Source organism: Ambystoma mexicanum, chromosome 4p, assembly GCF_040938575.1.
Source record: "Ambystoma mexicanum isolate Mex_15411 chromosome 4p, UKY_AmexF1_1, whole genome shotgun sequence".
In the NCBI taxonomy this organism is placed as follows: domain Eukaryota; kingdom Metazoa; phylum Chordata; class Amphibia; order Caudata; family Ambystomatidae; genus Ambystoma; species Ambystoma mexicanum.
In genome coordinates this window covers 300,709,844-300,734,259 of record NC_090927.1, presented here as the reverse complement: position 1 = coordinate 300,734,259, position 24,416 = coordinate 300,709,844, and the positions used below count along the sequence as shown (strand labels likewise).

Genomic DNA, 24,416 nt, shown 5'->3' with positions numbered 1-24,416 from the left:
TGAACACGGTGAGCGTCACGTTGCTAGTAGCAAAGTAACGCGAAGCGTGTTGTCTTGTTCGAGTGTGGTTTAAATAGCCACTGCAAAGTAGTCCAGGTAAAGTAGTCCCTAGGCCACCACACCCAAAACACTATACCGCATGGCTTGGTTCTAGGAATCAAGCTATGTGGATGCCTCCATGTTAGCTGAAAGCCATAAAAAGTAGTTCCACAAGCAGATGTCTATCTTTGTTTATGAGCCTGGCACCAAAGGCGCCAGGACTGGTCCCAAGAGGGCATGAGAAGTGGATGCCAGGCCTTATAAGCGATCCGAGTTCTGATTTCACCTGGCCGATGGGCTTGCCAGTGGGGATCAGGGCTGAGGGTCGCGACAGGGGAGGGGTTGGTGGTACAGGAGGAGGTGGAGAGGTCTGAACAACCAGTAGGGCCTGGACCGGTGGAGCGACCAGCACTGGAACTGGCAGCCCTGAAGGAACTGGAGAAGTACCCAGAGGGGGGGTCAGGGACGCACCATCTGCGGGATGACCATCACTATATCCTTCAGAAGTCCCTTCATCTGAGGGACAATGCATGAGGAAGAGGAAGCGCTCAAAGAAGTGGTCCTCACAAGCAGCCGGGTCCCTCGGGGCCCAGCCCTCCGAGGCGATGGGCCTCCGCTCCTGGTCAAAGCAGTGAGGCGAGTAGCTGTAAGGCAGTGATGGGTAGATGTATCCCTGAGGAGACCAGATGCCTGTACAGTACAATCTGCTGCCACTTCCAGAGAAAAGGGGACTGGGATCATCACGCAAAGCCGATTCAGGAAGAAAGCACGGATGCACCCTGAGTTGGATCCAAGATGGCTGCTGGCCTGGCAGGCTTGCGCCACGCCTGGTGCAGGAGGGCGCGAAGGCCCTGAGCCACCAGAGGCCTCAGACATGGGAGGATACAGCTCGGATCCTGCACCCAAAGCGTAAGTGTCGACCTCAGAGATTCCTCTGTTAGGCACTAAGCCCTCGGCCGGCTGGCCGGTAGTCATAACGCCCTGACTCATGACCTCAGAACGAGCCCCGGTAGCCTGGATATGTGTCCCAGCGGTGGTCGGTCCCCAAACACTGAAGACAGAGGGCATGCGGGTCCGAGGCCGGGAACAAGCAGTCCCATGAGGCCCATTGTGTGAATCTTCCTGCAGCCGCCATGCTCCGGGGGAGGCGAGGCACCGAAGAGAAGTTAAATAAAAGTGAAAAAAGTCTCAGTATTGGCTGCCAGGTACGACACCGGTCTGGAGGAAAAAGGGATTGAGGCGAGGTGCCGGAAGGAGGGGCATTAGCAGGGCGTTCCTATGCTGGAGGCCGTACCCTGCACGCTATACAAAATTTAAAGGGGAAGCTCCATTTTTTGCTGCCAAAGGTTCCGATACAATCCCCATGTTGGGGGATGCCCACAAGGATGGGGCAAATGGGACAGGACGTATAAGTATACACTTGTGCCCCAATTGCAACAAAAAAGGTACCCTGGGCTACCAATGTGGTAAAATGGCTTGCACTCCTGATGAAGCCAAGACTAAAGCATAGTACGACTAGGAACATATACTCTAACAGAGTGAAAAAGGATTGCAATGGCAGTGTGACTTCAGCAGAGGTCCCTCTGTCCACCAAAAATAGACAGAACTCACGGCTGACAAGTACTCTTGGCCTGCACCTTAGGAGTCTTAAGTAGTCCCACTCAGGTGAAGGTCATTAGAGTCATTAGACGGTGCCTCAGAGTTCTGCACCTCTTAACGCCTCTTCCTCGTCCCAAAACTCAAAGCATTATAGGACATGAAGTCCCTAATGTCCTGAGAAATGTTATCCTTATTCAATTGGTTCTGTTTAAAGGTGTTATTAAATGTACTTTTTAGAGATCAATTTAAAGGGATTACTGTTTGGTTCTTAGTTCTATATCTTATAACCACAACCCTCAGGAACGATGCTATTGATTCTCCTATTGCTATACACATCGTTCTCAAGCTGATCATAAGGGTCTTCATCACTAATACCATGTGTGCTTCTGGGAAAGGAAACCTTACTCTGACAACACGCTATTAGGTATTCTGGCATTAGGGAAACTTCACCTTCCGAAGGAGATAAATACTGCATCCCTCCAGATGGAGTCACACTATTCCCCTGGGGGCCTTCTCCTCCCAGGTGATCCAACCAGCAAATACAACCCCCCAGGGTTAGGATCAGATAGTGGCTGCCTTCCCCAGGCCACCTGGGAGGAGACTTTAGGCAGGGATTCTGTGAGGACTCTGCAGGATTCATCACAAGGCTCACTGAAACAAGAGCAAGTATCTATCCAGGACGAATGAACTATTCAAAAAAAGGCCCATCGCCAACACCATGCAACATTTAATCTAAATTTGCACATAGAGGAACTTTTTTAGTTTAGACTAGGACACGATGAAAGTTATTGTATTATATTGCAATGTAATAAACTGACTGTCCATTGGTGCATTGCATTTTGATTTCCCTGACAAAAGGATGTCTAAATCCATATCTGTTGAACTTAGCTTAATTCAAATGATTTCCAAAGCTACTCTATCTACATGGGGGAATGAGGTGGTCCTCCATTAAAATACATAGTATGCCAATATTCACTGTATTGTAAACACTTTCCACTGACAAATGGATCTTTGCCTCAAGTAATGCCTTCCATGTCTGGCAGGGGAAGGCCATTTCATAATTGGTATTTCAGAAAAAAACAGAAAATGGATACATTTCTCATTAAGCTTAAATGAAATATAGCGGCCTAGTGAAATGGTGTACTTTGGTTCTGTCTATTTACTGGAGTGGAAGAATTATTAAACGTCCATTGTTTACATTTGAACATACTTTCTCCTCCCCAGAATTTGTATTTCTAAAAGAAAATCCCGGCCATGTTCATGTTCTATAATGTTTTTATATCAACCATCCAATTTTAATGACATCTAAGTCTATTATTTTCTGAGAAAATGGATGAAAGACGCTGTGAATGGGTCAATTTTGGTTCATAAATTGAAAAAACTGTTTTGATTGATCACAAATGAATACTGGAATTTACAACAGCCCTAAAGCCTCATGGATACTGCAACCACTTTTTTAGTTAACATTTAAAATGCCTTCTCCATACCGATGCTTCCTCTATAATGCCACTAAAGATCAGAAGGAAAAGGAAATGTTGAGGTGACTAACCAGTGATACGACTTGTAGGACCACAAACTCCCATGCTGACTTTCAACCAAAAAGAGATGGCCTCGGATCATTTGTGGCCCTACAGACTGCAGTCACACACAGTGGGGGATGCAAACAGCACCACCCTTTTCAACAATGACTTGCAGAGGGTACCCTTAAAAAATGTTGTGGTTAATGGTCTAGCACAATAAACTATTAATAGGTTACAACGTCTATAATACCAAAATCCGATTTACTGATTACTTTCATACTATACCTGCTAGAGCCTAAATCAATAAGGGATTGTGCCTTCTGCATATTAGTACTCCCAAATCCTCCTGGCATGAGGCTGTAAGAACCAGGTAGAGGCAAGGCTAAAAATATAAAAAATAAAAGTGAGTACTTTGTTTGGCAAACCCTCCAGTTACACATTTTAGTTACAGAAAATGTATTAATATTTCCATTGGAAAAAGTCAACATAAGGCTAAGCAAATAGGTTGCATGTGATAGGTTGCATGTGTTAAAAGTACTTTGTAAAAAGCCTTTTAGAAGGAAGACCAGAAAAATGTCAACATGAAAAAATATATTGAACGATGGTAAAGAGGTAAAGTGGGGAACATGTAAGGGGATGCACTTGGGTAGAATGGGGAAGTGGCACAGTCCAAGGAAGTCTACAAGGAAAATGTCAAGCCACCTTAAAAGGAAAAAGCTGTAAAAACACAACAAAGCCAAACCTGGGCAGTCTCATGTAGAACATTTCTTTTACAAGCGCTGTCACATGGAACCAACAAATACAGGTACAACAATCATTGCACAAGCAAACACATTAGCTTATGCAAAGGTCCAAGAAGGTTGCCATGAGATAAAAGTAACATTTTCAAGATTTTAAGGTTCATACTCACTTGAAGACAAAGGCATAGAAAAAGGCTGCAGGAGAGCAGATTTTCCATTTGGCAATGTTGAACTAGTAGAAGGTACCAGAGAACCTGGCATAACCAAGGGAGGGATTGAGCTCATTGAAGACAAGGATGCTGTTGGTAGCAAGGGTAAAATTGCAGGCATGGTTGGTGGGACAGACAGATTTGGCATACTTCCCATTCCTATTTAGAGGAAAAAGACATTTCAGTTATTTTTTCCAATTCTGCATACCATATACAGTAAATATTTCATTCAAACAATGATAACACAAAAAACGAAAACATTGAAATAATGTACATGTTAAATTTGGAACAGCAGATAAATTCTGCTAATTTCTCCAGTATCAGCGTAAAACATTTAACTTTTTAAACATGCTTCTTGTCATTGGTAAGCACTGCGAACCAAGGTTTGCTGCCTCAGAGCACTTTAGGATTACGTGACATAAATAAAAATTAAAATGATAGCTTTGAAGCGTTTTGCAACAGTATATGGCAGTATATAAAGGGTGGAAGGAAGTGAGCGATAATATCGTGGCCTGGAATGCGTTACTGCAGACAATGTTTACTCCCTTGGATGTGATGCCCCCTTGAGAAATGTGCTCCCAGTTGAATAGACTGGAGGAACTGCCTCCCTTTAACTAGGCGAAGTGTGTAGGCTGTGAGGGATGACATGTAGATATGAGCAGAACTATGTAGTAGATACTATAGGTTATCGCAAATGGCATAAGTAATCGCTGTTAAACTGTTGCGTTTTGTTTACTGTACTAGTTACAGTCAGACAGAGATCCCACTATTATGTATGACATCCCACTGCTATTTTCAATCTGTACGACAAAAAAATTAAGAGAACTTTACATTTTTTTTAAAAAGGATGAAGTATATTCGAATAATATTCAAAATACAATGTGGACAGCGCAAAATGTATTAGATTAAACAAATCTAGATTAAACAAAGCTTTACACATTGGAACGCCACAGGAAAACATTCAAAGAAACCCCAAAGTGACATTAGATACTGCCTAAAAAAGACTGTTATTCTCAGTTAAACCATGTATTTACTTCATGGCATCTCGAGGTGGATGCTGGCGAACGAGAAGGGCTAAATTATGTTATGTTATTGGGACTTGTACCACGCACCATTGCCATTTTTCATGGTCTCCAGGTGCTCAGGTGGATCTGAAAAGGAAGGGGATTGGGAAGGTTAGTGGGGTTGAGAGTGCAAGAGAACTTTGATGTGCTGTTGGTAGCTTCAGTTCGGAAAAACCTGCCACAGTGTGCTGGTATGATTAAGATAGGTTGTCATTTGAGTGTTGTATACAAAAATGTACTGCGTGTGTTTGGTATTGTGGAGAGATGTTTGAGTATTTGTAGTTTCGGTGTTTAATGTCCGAGCTTTGTGTCAGGACAGTTATGTATTGGGTGGTGGATATGCTGAGTGTTAGAGAGTTATTAGTAGGGTTTAGTTGGGGCTGTCTGGGTTTGTTGCAATGGGTTGGCCCTTTCACTTGGTCTTGTTCCTGGTGTGTTCATGGTTGGTATTTGAGTGGTCACGTCTCATGGAGTTCTCTGGCACTATAGTGGTTGGATTATTTGTCGCTCCAAAGTTTTCTTCAGGTCAGAGTGTTAAATAGCCATATTTTTAATAGTTTCCTGAACTTGAGGGGATTCACTGTTCGTATTTCCTTTGGGAGCGAGTTCCAGAGTTTCACCGCTATACAGGAAAATTATGATCCCCCAAATCTTTTGTTTTGAGTATTGTTTGTGTTTGAGGCGGATGTTGTTGCTGGATCTTGGTGTTTGTGTAGGTTCGTAGATGGTGATTTACTCCTGTATGCATTCCGCTCCTTGGCTGTGGATCGCTCTGTCGGTTATCCAGCACGTTTTGAAGATTTGTGTTTTTGACTGGCAGCCAATGCAACGTTCTCAGTGCTGGTGTGATGTGTTCCCTTCTTGTGAGTTTAAGGAGTAGTCTTGCAGCTGTGTTCTTTATTTGTTGTAGCTTCCTTAACAGGAATTGTGGCATTCCAATGTAGATGCTGTTGGCGTAGTCTATTCTTGACATGACGAGCGAGATGATGGTGCGTGTTATGTGTGTGGAGAAGGAAAGTATGTTCTTTATTGTGTGTTTGTGGAAGAAGCATTTCTTAACTAGTGTGTTTACTTGTGGTTCTAGTGTTAGCACGTTGTCGATTAAGATTCCAAGATTTATGACCACCTTGGACGGTTGTGGCGAGTTGTCTAGTTCGGCAGGGCCATGGAATGTGCTGGTTGCTTGCAGGTCGATGTGTGTAATCATGATTTCAGATTTATCCGGGTTGAGTTGAAGGGTGTTGGCGATCATTCATTGGTTAAGATCAATTAAGCAGTCGGTTACTGTTGTGGCTTGCTCTTCACTGGCGTTGATTTTATAGATTTGGGTGTCGTCTGTTTAGTTGTAGCAGGTGAGGTACTGTTTTTTGATGAGGTTGATCAGTGGAGTCATGTAGATGTTAAAAAGCAACAGTGAAAGCGAAGAGCCCTGTGGGACTTGTGCAGATGGACCTCTGATCACCTTAACCCAAAGTAGGCCCGCCACTTAAAAAGCTAGTGCGCGTTTGTCTGTAAAGAAAGTTTACTGTACAAACAGCCGGGAGGAGCTACACAAGTTGACACTTTCTATACATTTTGCTACAGACAAAATACTCCTACATATTTTATTACAAATCATCCCCCCCACACGATTGGTCAAATCAATACAAAAGCAATCCAATCTCCTTTAATTCACAAGCTCTCATTGTACACATTTATTTAACTACCATATCTGTAGCACACTCCTTTTTGCGATCTTCCTTGGTAGGTCATGACTTTGTCCCATAGTTGCACATTCACACAAACCTAATCCATTAGACGTTCCAGTTGACCTGGGGCCTCTAACCCCGGACAGCTTGTACATGGTTTGCGAAGACACTTAAAGAGTAGGGGGAGAAATAACTAGTTCCTTTTGTACTGGCAATACATATCTTACCCACCCAGACTTGGTCGCATACTTGTTTCACTCTAATCTACACAACTACCAATTCAACACGCATGGCCTCTGTGTACATCCTGAGAAAGTGACCGAAACTCAAAGCATTATCAACTTTGCCCTTAAGCGGCCCTTGCACCGAGTTTATTGCTGGGTCACAAATAGATGAGCGGACTTTCATGGGCAATGAATAACAGGCTCCCATGCACTTAAAAAGATTCCATCTACTTTCCACAAGAGGGCCAAGTTGTAAAAACCCAAGCGTGGCTATAACAGACTATCTGATATTATGCTGCCCGCTGCCCTTCCTCTGCCTTCAACCTTGCTAAACCAGCTTTTCCAGTCACACAGAGTCCATTGCACCAACCGAGGCTCCTGGCCAAGCACAACCATAGCTATTGGGGGGTGGAGGTGAGGTCTGCAGCATACAGATTTTTATTATTTACCATCTACCACAAATATCCCAAAACACATATCTCTAAAGACCCCCATTTATGTACGCCTGTGCATGTATGTTTAAGACCACCACGTCCTCTCGCTGTTGTTTTCTCATTGCAAATCTCCTTTCTCGCATGCACATATAAAGCTCCTTGCTGCCCAACATGTAGGCGCTACGTGGCACACCACACCTACATTGTTTATATTTAATCTGCAGTTTTGACAGTTCTCTTGTTGCGTGAATGCAAATCTAAAATGTATAAACTTAAACAGAAAGTAACACTAAAAGTAGCACATGTCCCATTCCCATTATCTACACTAGACACATGTTAAATTGCAACATTGCGTCAACATCGCCATTCCCCCAGTCACCAATAAGGCACTTGCAATGTGAACCCCTCTTTCTCATTGGGACCTTTAACAACCACCCCAACATTCACCTTTACTTTATATGTTAACTAATGGTTCTCTCAAACCATCTTCTCATGGAAATAAAAACCTAAAACCACCTCTCACATCATTCCCACTATGGGCATACACCTCTGCTGAACAAACCCAACTCGTCCCCTGAACCATTTCCGCAATCTACCCGCTGCTCCACACAATCATCCCAATTTGGCGGCAGACACAAGATGGCTTTAGTCTGAGTACCCATGTGATATGAAATGGTAGCGGTTCTAGCTTTAGACAGGATCACAGTCGTCATGGCAGTTGCTTTTGGTACCTGGGCAGAGCAACATCGCAAGGGCATTTGACAGGAACAAAAAGATAAGAATGAAGAAAGAAATTGGCATTAAGATTCTGACAGCTGGGCTCGTCCAAGACAGCACGCAAGAAAAGAAAAAGTCCATCTAAGGGTCAGTTGTGATTCCGGCTTCATTCTCATTGACCACCTAAACTTGTGCAAATTGGAAATTGTCCACGTTACAATCTCATTCTTCGAATCATTAGGAGGCACAAATGTGCAGCATGTGCTCCCGAATTTCTGGCAGACACCTCCCTCCATAGCGGTTAGGAGGACGAGAATGTACCTATTCTGAAAGGCGATGCACCTCAGGCCCCGTAGTAGTTCTTTGATTGCACCAAAAGCTGATTTGGAGGAATTCACAAACAACAAAGTTAATAGCGGGTGACCTGGCGCCATTTTGCTTTCGCAATGGCTTGAACACCCAGGGCCAAGAGAGAAGAAAAAAGCATTGCAGTCTGGCTGAACAGTTGATGCTACTCAGGAATGTCCATAAGAGCATTTGAAGATGTCGCCAAATGCAATTAAACCTCTTTGTACGTTTCAATGGTTCCTCTTCTTCACGATCAGGCAAAGTCATTGATTGGTTCATATATGATGACATGGGGGACGCAAGTGGCACAGGGGACAAAGGGGGGCAAAGATGTTTCTTTGTGCATGGAGCAGGCAAGTACCAAATGTTCCGCATGAATAACAAGGTCAGGCACATGTAGGGTACTGAGACTGCACACACCTCGCCATGCTGGAGGCAATTGTCTATAGCCGTATTGTCCACAAGACCAAAACACAATGAAGCGCAGAAGTACCTCCAGATTAGCAAACCGTGCGGCTGCAGTTCCCATTTGTGCCAACAGGCACCATGCCATCACCCAAACACTGATAAAAATGTGTGAGTAACTGTATCTTAACAGATTCCTCTGGCTCCTTGAGCCATATCAGATATTTTAGATATGTCTTCCATAAATGTCCACATTCCTGGTTAACTTGTACCACCCCTTCTTCTGAGAATCCCCTCATCCTGCCAGCTCTGCAACTCTTCACCCCTTGCTCCCATCGGTTGTTCATTATTATAGACCTATTTAAATTCAACTGGAGACACTGCGTGCAACACACAGTCTTCTGCTCTTTTCAATCTGTGCTCGAACATTCCTCATCAACAGGTAAGTTAGATGCTGTGGCATATGCCCTTGAAACTGCCCTCAGACTCTGCACAGAGCTAGGTGCACTAGACACACTGCCTCTGCTAACTATTTCGTCTGGGATAAACACCCTGGGTACAGCCGAAGCATCGGGGATAAGAGAGCAGATGCAGCAAAATCCTACAGATCTCTCTCCCCACTATCCTCAAATGGCTATATCATACGTTATCTGTTGCAAAACCATGAGCACCAACTATCGAATCTAAATTTACATCATCATTATCGCTCATGAAGTCCGAGTCAAAACTGCTTAGTGACCTCAATAGCAGTTCAAACGCTACAGTACTGGATATATTATAAAATGTTCACATTCATATTGTCTGTCATGCCGGAACATAATAAGAAAGGAGAAAAACAACCAACCATCCTAATATTCATTTTAAATCCAAATTTTCCCTTTACAAATAACAGTTACTGAGGTTTGTTCGCCATCGCCTTTTCTACTGGAACTGTGAATCCTTAGGGCATACTTAAATTTGAGCCTGCTCCGGTGCTGGTGGAGGGGTGCTGGTATCAACCCTTTGAATATCACGGATAAGGACCCAGCTCCTGCTGCCCTTTACCTCGACAGCAGATGGAGTAGCAAAAATCACACAGTGCGTCCCGTGGGAACGCTGCTCATTCCAGTGTCAAGCAAAGAAGCGGACGAACAGCAGGTCCCAGGGGAGCAACTGTGGCTGGTGTAGATCATCAGATTCTTTGCCGCTTCCACCTGTAGACTGTTGATGAGAAGACACAACCTGTTAAGGTAGAAGTCTGACACTTTTGGTTTAAACCCTAAGGTATTCCCTAAACTCCTCACCAAGAATCTCTGCTGATTTATGTTCATCTAATGCTGTGCATGCAGGTGAGAGCGGTGTGTGTAACCTATGTCCAGTCACAATCTTGTATGGACTGAGACAAAGATCGTTGCCTGGCTGATTTCTCAAATAAAACAGAACAATTGGTAAACAATAGTGCCTGTTTGTATTCAAATTATTACATAGCTTTGATAAACTGACTTTAAGATCGCCATTTAGCCTCTCCATTTTTCCATTGGCCTGGGGTGGTTGATCCAAAGAGCGAAGTTAATTCTCCAAACAAGGTATTAAAGAAGTAGGTCCCATTGTCAGACCTCAGGACCTCACAAATGCCCCACTGTTGAAATACCTCCTTCACCAAAAATGTTGCAGCAGACTTAGCATCAGGGTGTATGCAGGGACCAACCTCAAGCCAACGGTAACATGGGCAAACTACAACAATAACATAGCAAAAATTGTTACAACTCTGAACCATGTCTATGAAATCTATATGGAGCTCCTAAAAAGGCCTGGGTGCCTGTGCAAAAGTCCTCTTACCGTCTTCATGGTGTTAACAGGATTAAATTCTCTGCTGCAACCTATACAATTCTTTCCAAATCTACTTACCTGTTCTTGGAGGTTTGGTATGAACCACTCCTCCTGGAGCTCAGCTGCAACTTGTCACAGAGAAGTGTGTGGCAGGTAATGTAGTTGCTCTAGCGCCACAAGAAGAATCTCTACAGGAATTAATACCATTCCCGTAAACTCCCATCTCCACAGCAAATCCGTGGGAGAGAGGGCACATCCCCCTCTTTTCATAGAGCTCCTTTTCATCTTTAGGTGCTATTCCTGCATCTACATAATTTGAAGCAGAGGGGATGCAGTGTAAGGGGCTGACAACTATACCTGCTGGGACACGATCCACGATTTCCCTTTTCTGGGAATCTGTAGATGGCAAATATGTAGCTTCTTTCACCTCGCTGTGTCATAATTTCCAAGCAGAATTGGGTTAGTGTGTGCAGCGCATTAGACAATTCCTACCACTGTGGATAGTGTTAGCGCTTTGATTAGTCTGGATAACAGTTCAGCTTGCCTGACAGGGGTCCCGTCAGATCTCCTAAACCCTCTTCTCAGCCACCTTGACAAACCTAAATATACAGTGGAGGTTATATATGCAGAGTCAGAAAAATAGTAACTGCCTTCCCCTTACTCAGTTGCAGTGCCTCTATAAGTTCCTCTAGCTCCATTGCTTGCGCCGAGTAATGTGAAGGCAACAGATTCTTCATCCTGACCTGGTATTCCTCATCCACACGACCCACAACAGCTGAACCACTTGGCTCTCACCAGTGTACTGATTGATTGTCGAGCACAAGTAACAAAAAAAATAAAGAATTAAAATAAAATAAACCTCTCTTCAAGGCATCCTTGATATTCGTCCTTTCTTCCTCTTCTCCTTCATAAGTCGCACAATCATGGACAATGTCATCAGGTGTCACTGGCTTGGCTACAAATGTCGCAGGATTGACTGGGTGACACCGGACTGGATGCATTTGATAGGTTAACCTCATACACCAAGACTCATGGGGTCGACTTGGACTTTACCAAGTGCGCAAAGACTGCATGTTCCACATACAAAGTCACCGGGCAACCTATGGTAATGGTTGAAGACTTTAGAATCGCTGCTGCCGCTAAAGTCAGTTCAGGAGGGAACTGTCCTTGCATCACTGGATCTACGAGTCCGCTGTAGTAAGCCAAAGGCTTATGGCCTAGTGAAGTTTGCTGGGCCAGGACCGCTGTCATCACATTCCCGTTTGAGTGAGAAAATAGATGATTTAAGTTACTTGTAACTATTGTTCTCCAGCGTGTCTGGCATGGATCCACATGCTCATGAATATTCCTGGTCATCAGGCTGGGAATCCTCTGTAAAAGAAAAAACAGTTTAACTTTCACTTACGAATTGTATTTCTCCTTTAAACCAATCACTGCCGTCTGGGTCATACTGCCCCCATCCAATGAGAGTCCTCTGCCTAAGCCCCTCCTCTGGCAGCCATCTTCAGATTTGGTAGGCACGTGAAGTGGCAGTATGACCAAGAAGAGTTGCAGAGGGGTCGGAGGGAGGATTTGCATGTAAATCCATGCCAGACCCATGCTGGAGAATAGTTACAGGTAAGTAACTTAAACCTTCTCCAGCATGGTCTCTGGAATGGATTCACATGCTCATGAATAACGAATAGATAGCTGTACATCATTACACAACCAAGGGAAGTGGCAAGGCTCAACATAAGCAATTAACTCTTATGTCTGGAACAGACTCACCTCAAGTGAACAAGTTGCGTAGCACTGCTTGGCTGACTCTGGTTCCTCACAAGAATCCCTGTCAACGTAGTAGAACTTTGTGAAGGTGTGTGTAGCAGCCCTGCAGATGTCCAGCATGGGCACACCAGACAGGACCAAAGTTCACAGACAGTTGTGCAGTCTTCCAAACACTCTTTGTACGCGTCACGTACAACCTCAGGGCAGTAGCAAAGCCCAGTGAGTGCAAGGACCTTTCAGCCAGCGACGAAGGCTTCGTGAAAAAAACCGGTAACACCAAATGCTAGTTTAGATGGAATTCCGACTGAACCTTCGGCATGCAAGAGGGGTGCGTCCGCAGCACCACCTTCGATTTGTTGAAAGTCAGATATGGTTGCTTGCAGGATAGGGCCTAGACCTCATCTACCCTCCTGGCAGAGGTGATGGCCACAAGGAAAGCCGTTTTCCACGAGAGGAACTTGAGGAGCCTGATGCATAGGTTTGTCAGAACCATGTTGAGTTCCCACGCCGGGGCAGGAGACTTCACCGGCGGGAAAGATCGAAAAAGTCCTTTGAGGAACTCCTCGACGAGTCGATGATACCAAAGTGAAGATCTTCCTGGAGACCTGGTGTAGCGAGAGATCACCGCCAGATGTACCTTGATCAAGGTGTGCGCCAGAACGGTCTTGGCCAAGGATAGCAAATATGGAAGAAGCTGCGCAGCCTCCGAGGGGTAATCTTCTCAGACCGGCAACACGTAGTGATACGCTTCCGCTTGAGGCTGTACCACTTCAAAGTCGATGACGACCTGGCCTTGGAGAGGACCTCCCTGCAACTCATTTCCTCCAAACTCTAGGGCTGCAGGAGCCAAGCCCTCCGGTTCAGCGATCCTGGGTCGCGATTAAGGATCGCGCCTACGTCTCTAGTGAGAAGATCCGGAACCACTGGCAGCTTGACCAGAGGTGACGCCGACAGGCTGAAAAGTTTTGGATACCAAATATGCCTCGGCCACGCCGGGACGATGAGTATCATCTTGCACGGACACAGTGTGTTGATGACTCGTAGCAGGAGAGGGAACGCATACAGGAACAGCCCTTCCCACAGGAAGGAGAATGCGTGTCCCCCCCCAGGCTCCTCGGCTGGTGGAACCTGCTGGCAATCTTCTGTCACTGGAGTAGTCTGCCGTCGCAAACAGATCTTTCTGGGGCCTGTTGTACTTGACGAACAGGCGGTTCACCTGATTAAGTTCCAACTCGTTGCAGGAGCACAGTGCCCTACTGAGGGAGTCTGTGATGGTGTTCTTGACTCCGGCCAGGTGAAGACGGACGAGGAACATCCCCTGTTTGACGGCCCAGCGCCACAAGTCTTGTGCTTCCTTGGAGAGCGCTGGGGATCAACTGCCCCCCTGCGTCCCGATGTAAAACATGGTGGTGGTGTTGTTCGTAAAGATCCTCACCACCTTGCCTTTCAGAGACAGGAGGAACAACTTGAGGGCCCAGAACACTGCCTGTAGCTCCAGGATGTTGATATGAAGTTCCTTTTCCTCCGGCAACCACAGGCCTCTGGCATGCAGACGTCAGGTGTGCGCTCTCCATCCCTCTAGGGAGGCAGCTGTGGTGACCGTCTCCTGGTATGGCGGGCTCTGAAATCCCATGGCTTGGGAGATGTCGGCGCAAACGCACCACAATACTATCACCCAACAGAACTAGTCTTTGAGAGATATCCTGTCCGTGAAGCTTACGGACACCTGTATTTTCAGGGAGGATTTTCATTTGAGTGCTTAATTCCTCCCAGCTTAGACACCCCCAGCTCTTTTGCTGGACTTTAGGACTTTTTAATTTTAACCCTGGAGTGAGTGGGACTGTTAGGCAGAAACCTGTGCAGTTCCCTTAGGGACCACTGCAAAAGATTTAACCCTACAGGTGTTTGGCAGTAAACCCACTTGGTAGCAGTCTGTACCACACAGATTCACTTGGTAGCTGTGGCTGAGCAGTCAGATTTCCCTCAAGAAGAGTTAGGCAGTATGCAGAGTATACACAATAGGTACAGGGACACAGTAGTACAAACACTGACCAGAGTTTTGGTGTAAAAGTATATAATTATTTATTTAAAAACAAACTTGTAATGTACACTAGCAAAAACGAGGTGGGTAAATTCAGCACAGTCACTATCATATATATACAACCCTATTCACTTATTAGACAAGTCTTAGTGAGAAACACCACTTATTTTCAGACAGAGGTGAGTGCTTAACATAATATGACACTCTAATAAATTGTAAAGAAAGGGAGGAAAAAGGCAGGGTTAAGGAAGCACACAAGTTTCAATACTTTTACAAAGAACCGAGGTAAGGCAGGATAGGCAGAGTTCTACTGGAGAGCAAGGAAGTCAATTGCAAGGCCCACTCTTGGAGAGAGCAAGCAGAAGGGTGTCCAGGTTAACACAGAGGGGTTATGCCCAAAGAGTCTTGTAGATAGTTTGCTCAAAAAGGATGAAATTCAAGTCAGGAGAAGTTAGCTAGATTGTCCCAGGCTAGCCCAGGTTAGAAAGTCGAGGCTTTACTGTCACCCCGAACGATCTGTCGCAAGGGAAGCCAGGCGGGACACAGTTCCTTAAGTGTGAAGGAAGCTCCAGCGGGGGCAGTTCCTGGCAGCAGGTGCAAGTCGGTGTCTCGTCCAGGGGAAGAAGAGGTCTGGCCGTGGAGGAAAGATGAAGGTCGTTGCACTGCCAGGGAAGAAACCAGCCGCAGAGTCCTCCGGTTAAAAGGTACTATCCTTCTCTTTGCGGTAGTGGTAAACCGTGGTATTCCGGTTGCCGGGGTGCTTGGCACGGGCAAGGCGGCCACGAGATGCTCCAGGAAGGTGAAAAGAAGGCAAAACTGGTTATCCCCACCAGTCAAAGGAAGAAGACTCTCCGGACTGGAGATCTCCTCTGTCGTCGGGAAAAGTGGTGAGACGGCTCAGCAGGGCTCCACCGGTGGTGTCGTCGTTGCAGGTCGGCTCAGCTTCTTCATTTTAGAATCGAGTTCTGGCAAAAAATACCAACCGGTGAATTAATATTAAATAAATAAACCGGCGGTATGTTCGAGGCTATAAGAATTAAATAATTAAAGTTGGTAGCCTCAAACAATGGGAAAATCCCATATAGATATATTCGCGGTCGAACACAAAAAGTAGTATCCACTGCCAACAGCCAAAACTCGATCAGGGGGGACGGAGACGTGCCCCCTCGAACAACAGACCCCAGGGCGATCGAATTGCCCCGACGAGTACGTCCACAATATGATGGTTGGTACTGGTTTCTGTTAATAATTTGGGACTAGCAAAGCCAATGGTGACTTTACATGCCCTGGGAGACAGTCGTCAGTCCCAGGGTATGGAGTCTATGTTGGGGGGTTGCTACGACACCCCTGGGTTAGGGCACAGAGGGTGCTGTGTAACCCACATCACAAAAAAACACATGAGACCCTATGGAGTAAAAGACCCCATAGCCCATAAAACACATGGAAAGTTAAAGGAACACCTCAAATCATGTCTAAGAGTGGGAGCAAAAGAATCTCACTCTTAGCAGGAGAGAAAATAATTAAACCCCAAAAATCCAGCAAAGCTGCTGGGGGACTCACTATGTTTGGGAAATTAGCCTTACAGAGAATTCTCCCTAACAGGGACCATTTTCCCACTCTCGCATGTACTTTGACACGATTTGGATGATGCGTTTTCTCTGTTTTTGGAGTCTGGCAAACTCCATAGGCATCTGCTTTTTGTATGGTAACACAGAGCACCTTCAGTGCAGTGTCACAGGGAAATCCTTTAGATTTCTCATGAGGTTTAAATACCTTTTCTTGTGTGAACAACCGCTCTCAAGAACAGTTTACTTACCTTTTCTCTTTGTAGGTTCAGCACACACCATCTTATGTGGAGTGCTGGGGGGTTACCTAATAATCCCTTATCCTACATTCTCATGTAACATTTTTATGTTACCCCCCTACTTTAAATGGCTGGTGGCAGTGGTTTAATTTTTCCTACCATTGTGCTTTTGTACCGCAGGCTGAACCCTTCACCTGCAGGACAGCACCCATGGGTGACATTTCATCAAAATGGGCCCCGGTCGTCTTTTTTTAACCATTTTCTGTTTGTGAGCTCTTCCTTGGGTTTTACTCTGTGCGACAAGCCAGGTTTGAGCCCTTTGTTCGTTTTGCATTTGGCAGGCTTCAGCCCTGAAACCCGCCTCTGGCTCCAGTGTTTCTGGAAGGAGAGGATGTGAGGGAGGATCCAACAACTCCCCTGTCCTCTGTCTCTAAGAATGCCTTAGTGCAACCAGTCCTGATTGGATGGCTGGGCCGCCCTGCTGTGTGATTGACAGCCTAGGCTGTGCTTGAATGGGAGAAACCTGCTTAAAAGGCTAGGGTTTTGGGACTAGAGCAGAGTCGACCACTGGGAGAAATACCAAAGGATGAAACCGCAAGCGAAGCTTGCTGCATCCTCCTGGACCTTTGAATTTGCACGGTGAAGCCCTACTGCTGTGCTGAAACTCCTTTTTAAATTAGACAGAGAAGCTCCGGAAGGGACTACTTCTTCCCTTGCGTTAGTGGGACCAACTAACCCCGAGACTAACTCCACTGGATCATCATCCCCGACTGGCTGTACCTTCTTTGCTGTTGAAAGAACCGAGTGCCATGGGTCGAGAATTCCCTAGCCGAGTGCAACGTCTGAAATCCGGCTAGAAGCTCCAGGAGTCCCCGAAGGACCCTCCAGAAGCAGAACTAATAGAGCTTGGGTCCCCTCACCAGAGTGCAGGACCCAAGGAGTGTAGGAAGCCCAACCGGTATCCGAGATCTGCAACAGTGCTGTTTGCCAAGCGTGGAACCTGGAAGTGCTGCTGAACCAAACAGAGCCCGTAGCTGCCGACGACCTCCCACTACTGCCACAGGAGCCCTCCAGACATCCTCCCTCTTGTCCCCACGACTGAGGCTCAGGAACACGCGGTCTGCATCGCTGTAACCGGACAGAATCCAGCTGGCCCACTCTTCTTCAAACCAAAGGTACTGTTTAGACTTACCTCATTGTCTTTTTAGCTGTGCTTTTCTCAGTTGGGAATTGCATTTGGCTTACCTTTAGAGTTGATCTCAACTCTCCTTCTACAGGCCTAACAGCTTTTGACCCTACAAGTGATTTTTCCACAAACTCTCTAACTTTGTGCAAGACTTTGATTCTAAGAAGTGCCTCAGCGCCATGGACTGTTTCAAATTAACTTTGGCTGTCCTGGTTCCCTGAAGACTCTTCTGGCCCATTGACTGATATTTTGGTTTGTCCCTCGTAGGTGGTAACTTGTTGTAGACCATTACTGCGGGGAAAGGCTAGTCTAGATTTCATTGGAAGATTTAGTTGTCCTCACATATACTGAGAACCTGTTTAACCTTTTCCTTCCTTAAACCTTTCCTTTCTGCAACCTCAGCCTAACAAGTGTGATATAAATGCCATTACAGTCCATGTGAGTGAAGTCACCTCAGGATGTAGGAATTGTGTAAGAAGCATATCCAAAGATTATCCACCTACTTGTTCCGATTCTGAAAAATAATTTTAAAGTATATTTACCTTGTTACACAAATTGCCTTTTTGAAGAATGCTTATTTAAAAACTGATGTTAAATAAATAACTATTTATAACTGAACCCTTGAGTGTAAATGTTAATTGGCTACTTGTATTTACAAATTTCATTGCTACATCTCACATTTACCCCTCTTGAGATAGGCCTAGCTGCTCAGTCACACTACCAACTTGTGTAGTACAGACCTATACAAAAAGGTTGGTTACTGAATACCACAACAAGCCTTGGTTAGTTGATTATCAATTGACTTGTTTATTCAATTTTTTTTTTAAACTTTGTTTTTATTGATTTCGCAAATTAACCAGGTTACATAAACCAACATTTCCCCCAAACAGCCCCTCCCGCCTCCCTCATCCCCTGCCCCTTCCAGAAGAGATCACAGTGATCAGTTGTTCTCGGGATCCACTATGAAGTGAAGTCCGTAATTCTGATGGTGTGCGGGCACCATTGAGCCATATAGTCAGATTGTAGATACTCCAGTACTCCTCCCCATTCTTTTGTGAAAGTGTCTTGCGTTCCTTGAAGATTATGTGTAATCTTTTCCATGGTCATTTGCTACCAGACCTTTTGTAACCACGTAAATAGCATAGGTGGGTCTTTTTTCTTCCAGCCTTGTGCAATTGTGGCCAAGGCCGCGATGACCAGGCCCATTAGACTTCTCCATTGCGCCTTGGTGAATGTTTTGACATGCTGCCCTTTCAGACCGCAAAGCCAGACCCTCACTTCGAGTGGATCTACCTCTGGAAATATTTCTTTAATTTCGGATATCACTTCTGACCAGAAGCCGGTGACCTTTGGGCAGTCCCACCAGATGTGTCTCCATGTGCCGGCATCCGTACAGCCCCTCCAGCACCGATTTGACGTGTGTGGGTACATGCCGTTTAGCCTCTCTGGTGTATAGTGCCATTGAGTGACTATTTTGATCCACATTTCTCTGGTCTGGCCCGCACGTGTTAGTTTGGGGATGTCGGTCCAGAGTGTCTGCCACTGTTGGATCGCGATGTCTTCTCCCAGTGTTTTTTCCCATTTTTTCATGTATGCCCATTTCAGGTCCTCTTCCTGTGAGTTTATGAAATTATATAGAGTGGAGACCAGCTTTCTCTCTCCTGAGTTGGTGAGAAGAAATTTTTCGAAGGCGGCCAGATCCCTGGGCGCCACCTGCGTTATCTCGGGCGTTGTCAGCCAATGTCTAAACTGTTCATATTTGTATCTGTCCGCGTTCGTGAGGTTCCAAAATGACTTGCAGTCCGCAAAAGATCTCACTTCCTTCTCCACGAACATTTCCCCAATTTTCCTACATCCAGCTTCCTCCCAATTCTCGTATGCGCCGTGCTCCAGCCCGGGTGGGAATTGCGGATTCCTGCAAATTGGTGTAAACGGGGCCGTTGCCGTGGTAATGTTCCCTTTCCGTGTCTGCTCGTCCCAGGCATTCAGTGAGGCCTTCATGATCTCGCTAATGCGCCAGTTTGGATGTCTGTGCGGCTTTAGTTTCCATAACAGTTCTTCTAGCGGAGTTCATGCGACCGTCCTGTCCTGGGTTACCCAGATTGTTCGCGATTGTCCCCTAGCCATTCTTTCAGGATCCACAATTGTGCCGCATGATAGTAATTCCTAAAGTGCGGGAGCGCTAGGCCCCCCTCTCTGACGTGGGAAGTGAGAACTGTTCTGGCGATTCTTGGGGGTTTCCCGTTCCATATGAATGAGGAGACTATCTTTGGCAATGTTTTGAAGTATGACTTGGGGACTGAAATCGGGAGGGCTTGAAAGTAATACAACAGTTTAGGGAGGGTGTTCATTTTTACCGATTGGATTCTACCCCACCAGGAGATATTTAGAGGGCGCTCTAGATCTTTAACCTTGGACAGGAGTGGGGGGTAATTCCTTTTATATAAAGGCGTCTACCCTATTCTTGAGAGTTATGCCCAAGTATTTAATACCCTCCTCCGCTATCTTTAAGCCCAATAGCCCTGCTTCCCTGTTCAGTAAATCTCTGCTCCCAACTAGGTGTAGGGCTTCCGATTTCTTCTCATTTATTTTTAGGCACGATATATTCCCAAATGACTCAAGCAGTTGGATAGCATAGAATGACTAGGGTCTTCGAGAGCCAATAACATGTCGTCCGCATAGGCTATTACCTTATGTTGTCTACCTGCCACGTCAATCCCCCTGATTTGGTCCGATTCCCTTATTTTAATTAGTAATGGTTCCAGGTATAATGCGTATAGAAGCGGGGAGAGCGGGCATCCCTGTTTCGTTCCCCTAGAGATCTGCACCCTCTCCGTGACTTCCCCATTTACCGCTATCCTAACCGTAGGGGAGGAGTAATTGGCCTTGACCATGTTAATATATTGGTTCCCAAATCCCATGTGTGCCATGGTTTTAAAGAGCATGGACCATTCTACCCGGTCAAAAGCCTTTTCGGCATCCAGCGATAGTAACACTGCTGGGGTGTGGGTTATGTTTATTTTTTCTATTAGGTGTATTAGCCTTCTCATGTTGTCATGTGTCTGCCTCCCTGGAATGAATCCTGACTGATCCGGGTTAACTAGGGAGTGTAGCAGCGGGGAGAGCCTGGCTGCCACGATTTTCGTGTAGATTTTTGAGTCTAAGTTTATCAGGGCTATAGGTCTATACGAGCCCGGGAGGGGTCTTTCCCTTGTTTATGAAATACCAAAACTTTAGCCTCGATCATGGACGGAGTGACATTCCCACTGTCTCTAAAGGAGTTCAGTAGTCTAGTAAGGATGGGTATTATGAGGTCTTCATATTTATTATAGAATGAGGCTGTGAATCCATATGGGCCAGGTGCTTTGTTGAGTGGGAGATCCTTTATAGCCTTCTTCACTTCACCTTCCGTTATTTGGGAATCAAGATCCCTTCTGGCTTCTTCTGATATTTTGGGGAAGGGGATCGAGTCCAAAAATCTGTCTTGGTCTACTTCGTCTGGGTGCTCTGATGTATATAAATTTTGGTAGAACATCCTGAATGAGTCCCCTATATCTTCGGTGCGCGTCAGCGTGTCACCTTGCGTGTTTTGAATGTTCCGGATGGTCATTGACTTTTGCTTCGAGGAGAGTAATCTAGCAAGATATTGGTCTGCCTTGTTGGCTTTGATGTATTATCTTTGTTTGAGGTATAGGAGGGAGCTTTGTGCCTTTTTATTACGGAGTAGTTCAAGTTGCCCCTCTGTGTGCTTCAATGCCCTCTTTAAGTCTCCGGTGGGGTTTGCCACTAATTCTTCACGGATGTCTGAGAGTTTCTTTTCCAGTTCAGTTTCCCATTGTTGTCTTTGTTTGTCCCTCGTAGCCTTTAGGGCGATAATGTGACCCCTGATTACCGCCTTAAACGCCTCCCAGACTGTAGCCAGGGAGACCTCTCCAGTATCATTGAGTTCGAAGAATTCTACAATCTTGTCTCTAATAGATTCTCCCATCACTGGCTCCAATAGCACATTCTCCATAGGCCCCTCTCTTTCCATGGGGTCGACATTTCCAGCCAGAGGGGTGCATGGTCTGACAGAGAGATTGGGCCGAGCTCCATGTCTTGAATTTTCCCCAGAATCCCCACAGAAACCCAGAAGTAGTCAATTCTTGACATCGTATTATGTACGTGTGAATAATACGTGTATCCCTTAGTTTGACCTTTATGTTCCCTCCATGCATCACACAATGCCATGCCTTCCATCCGTCTTTTAAGGCGCTCTGACGGGGCGCTCTGATGGTGGGGTCCCCCCGTGCTCCTGTCCATCTGTGGGTGCCAAGCCATATTAAAGCCCCCCCCCTGGGATTATCTCACCTTTCGCATACCCCTCGAGCCTTCCCATTGTGTCTCTCAAGAAGCTATCTTGGCCCGTGTTTGGAGGATATATAGACGCCAATGTCAGAGTGGCGTTGTGTAATTTAATATTGGCAAAGGCGTATCTCCCTTGTCTGTCTGTTTGTCCACCAATACCGCATCCAATCCCCCCTTCACTGCGATCAACACCCCTGCCCGTTTCTCCGGTGCATTTGATTGTGCAATTATATTTTAGCCTCTAAGACGTATTTTACCCCTATCCAGGGATTTAATGTGGGTCTCCTGGAACAGTAGCACTTCAGCCTTTTCATTCCTTAACATGTTCTCCACTTTTTTCCTTTTTACAGAGGAGTTCAGGCCCCTAACATTCAAGGTTACTATTCTTATCTTCCCCATTGCAACTTGCCTATCTGGGTGAGCCTTTTGCTCGAGCAATGTAATTCCCCCCTCTCTTCCGGATATTCCTCCCTCCCACCCCACCCCCCCCATATCGCCAAACAGTCCACCAACCATTAACCTAACTCCAACTATGCTCCCGAAGAGGGCCCGGGTACCTATGGTAGCTCTGGCCTTCCGCCTATCGCTCCCTGCCCTCTGTAGACTCAAGGCTAACGTTGCGGGGAGTCCTAAACCCCGCATTTCCCTCAGGCCGTGATGTGAGTCTTACCTATTCCACATGTGGGCCATTGAATTTGTTGAGAACGAAACCCTTCAGTGGGTACCGTTCCGCGAACTTTGTTTAGTAACCGGACCATAAATCCTTTAAGTTATGCATCGTCCATTCCTCTAATCTGTTGCTCTTAACTTATCGTTTCCCCTTGCATGCCGTTTCCTTTTCTGATGGACCCTTTCCCAGCCCCCTGGTCTGCTTGGCTGTTCCCCCGTCTTCACATTCCTGGTCTGGGTCTCCCCTGCCTGGACGTCCATGATACTTAGCCCCTCTTCCCTGGTGGTCACGCTCCTTTGCTTTCCTTCCCAATCGAACAGCAGCCCGAATGGGAATGCCCATTTGTATTTCATCTCTCTCGCGATCAGTTCCCTTATGAGTGGGGCCATTTCTCTTCTCTTTAGGAGTGTTACGGCTGACAGGTCTTGAAAAAGCTGAATATCCACACCATTCATCCTGATTTGATCAAGCTGCCTCGCTCTCCTTAGTATAAGTTCTTTTTGCGGATAGGAGGATAGAGCTGCCAGCACGTCTCTAGGTCTCTCCCCAGGTGCGCCTGTGCGTTTAGGGCCCACTCTATTGACACGGTCAATCCCAATTGCCTCCGCATCTTGTTCTCCTATGAAGTCCCTAAAGACGTCCTGTACCGCTTTCTTCAGGTCCTTGTCCGTGACCGATTCTGGCATGTGTTTTATGCGGATATTCAATCTGCGGGACCTATTTTCAAGATCCTCGCACTGTATTTCCAGATTGTGGGTCAGGCGGACTAAGTGCTCATGTGTTTCGCTGTTCTGTAGGGCCTCCTCCTCCGCATTTTGCACCTTTTTCTCTAAGGTATCCGTTCTTTCTTCCAGATTGGCAATATCATGTTTGACGACTTGGATTGCCTGCTGCATGTCGTGCTTAATCGCAGCGAATTGGTCCTGGACTGTCGACATGAGCTTTTGTTGTAGCTCAATGAACCAGGCGTGCATGTCCTCTTTTGTCGGGGGTGGATTGACCCTGGTTCTCCCTCGGGCCGGTTGAGTCATCCTGTGATCCTCCTCTGGCTGTAACTGGGGTCTCCGCAGTACACATCTGTAATATGCTGGAGTCCTGTTTGGAGGATTGCGGGTTCTGTTGGGCGCCCCCCCTTCCCTTTCGCTCTAGACATTTCCCCTTCAGTGAACCAAAGCCGCTGTGTGGACCCACGTCCTCCAGCTCAGCCACGCGGTCCCGCTGTTGTTCACCTTCTGAGTGTTTTGCACCAGTTCCAGCTGCTGCTATGAGGGGCACCCCCTGCATGTGGTTCTCCGGTAGCGTTCGCCGTATTTCTTGGGGCCTTGAAGGAGGGGGAGGAGCGGGGGGGGCTCTCACCTCTCAGTCCGTGGGCCGGGACTGCCACTGCTACCTCCGCCTCGGAGCACAGACAGAGTGTCTCTGGTTTCTCCCCCGCTCCTGCCGCGGGATCGCTGGAGTCAGGCGGCGCTAACCTCGTCCCGCAGGCCGCCGCCTGCCTGGTCGCCCTGTTCGCCCCAGAAGGCCCTGCAGTGGTGTGGTTCCCAACTCGGCCCAATCTCTCCGCCGCCACCAGGAGTCTCGGGGTTGTAGCTCTCCTTCGCCTTGCTTCGCGGCCCACACGTCGCCGCCTCCCCAGACGCTGGGCCGCATAGGAGTGCACGCCGTCTCGGTGGGGGAGGGGCGGACCGCTCCTCCGTTACGCTGGGGGTCGGACCTCGGGGCAATCGCCTCACGTGTGTGTCCGGTGACTCTTGGTATCGGGTGATGCACGAAGATGGAACGGTCCCCCTCCGGATCGTAGCTTTATG

General features: G+C 46.5%; 1 protein-coding gene across 7 annotated transcripts in view; it reads right to left on the bottom strand.

Moving 5' to 3' along the window:
• The window catches only part of ITSN2 (intersectin 2), a 2,589,317-nt gene that overhangs the window by 2,093,466 nt on the left and 471,435 nt on the right, over positions 1-24,416 (bottom strand). For all 7 annotated transcript variants that reach the window (XM_069605851.1, XM_069605856.1, XM_069605854.1 and 4 more), the window contains 2 exons: positions 4,069-4,266; positions 3,444-3,540 (listed from right to left, as the gene is read on the bottom strand). In XM_069605851.1, the coding sequence (XP_069461952.1) occupies positions 3,444-3,540; positions 4,069-4,266 (295 nt within the window). The remainder of the gene's footprint in view (positions 1-3,443; positions 3,541-4,068; positions 4,267-24,416) is intronic.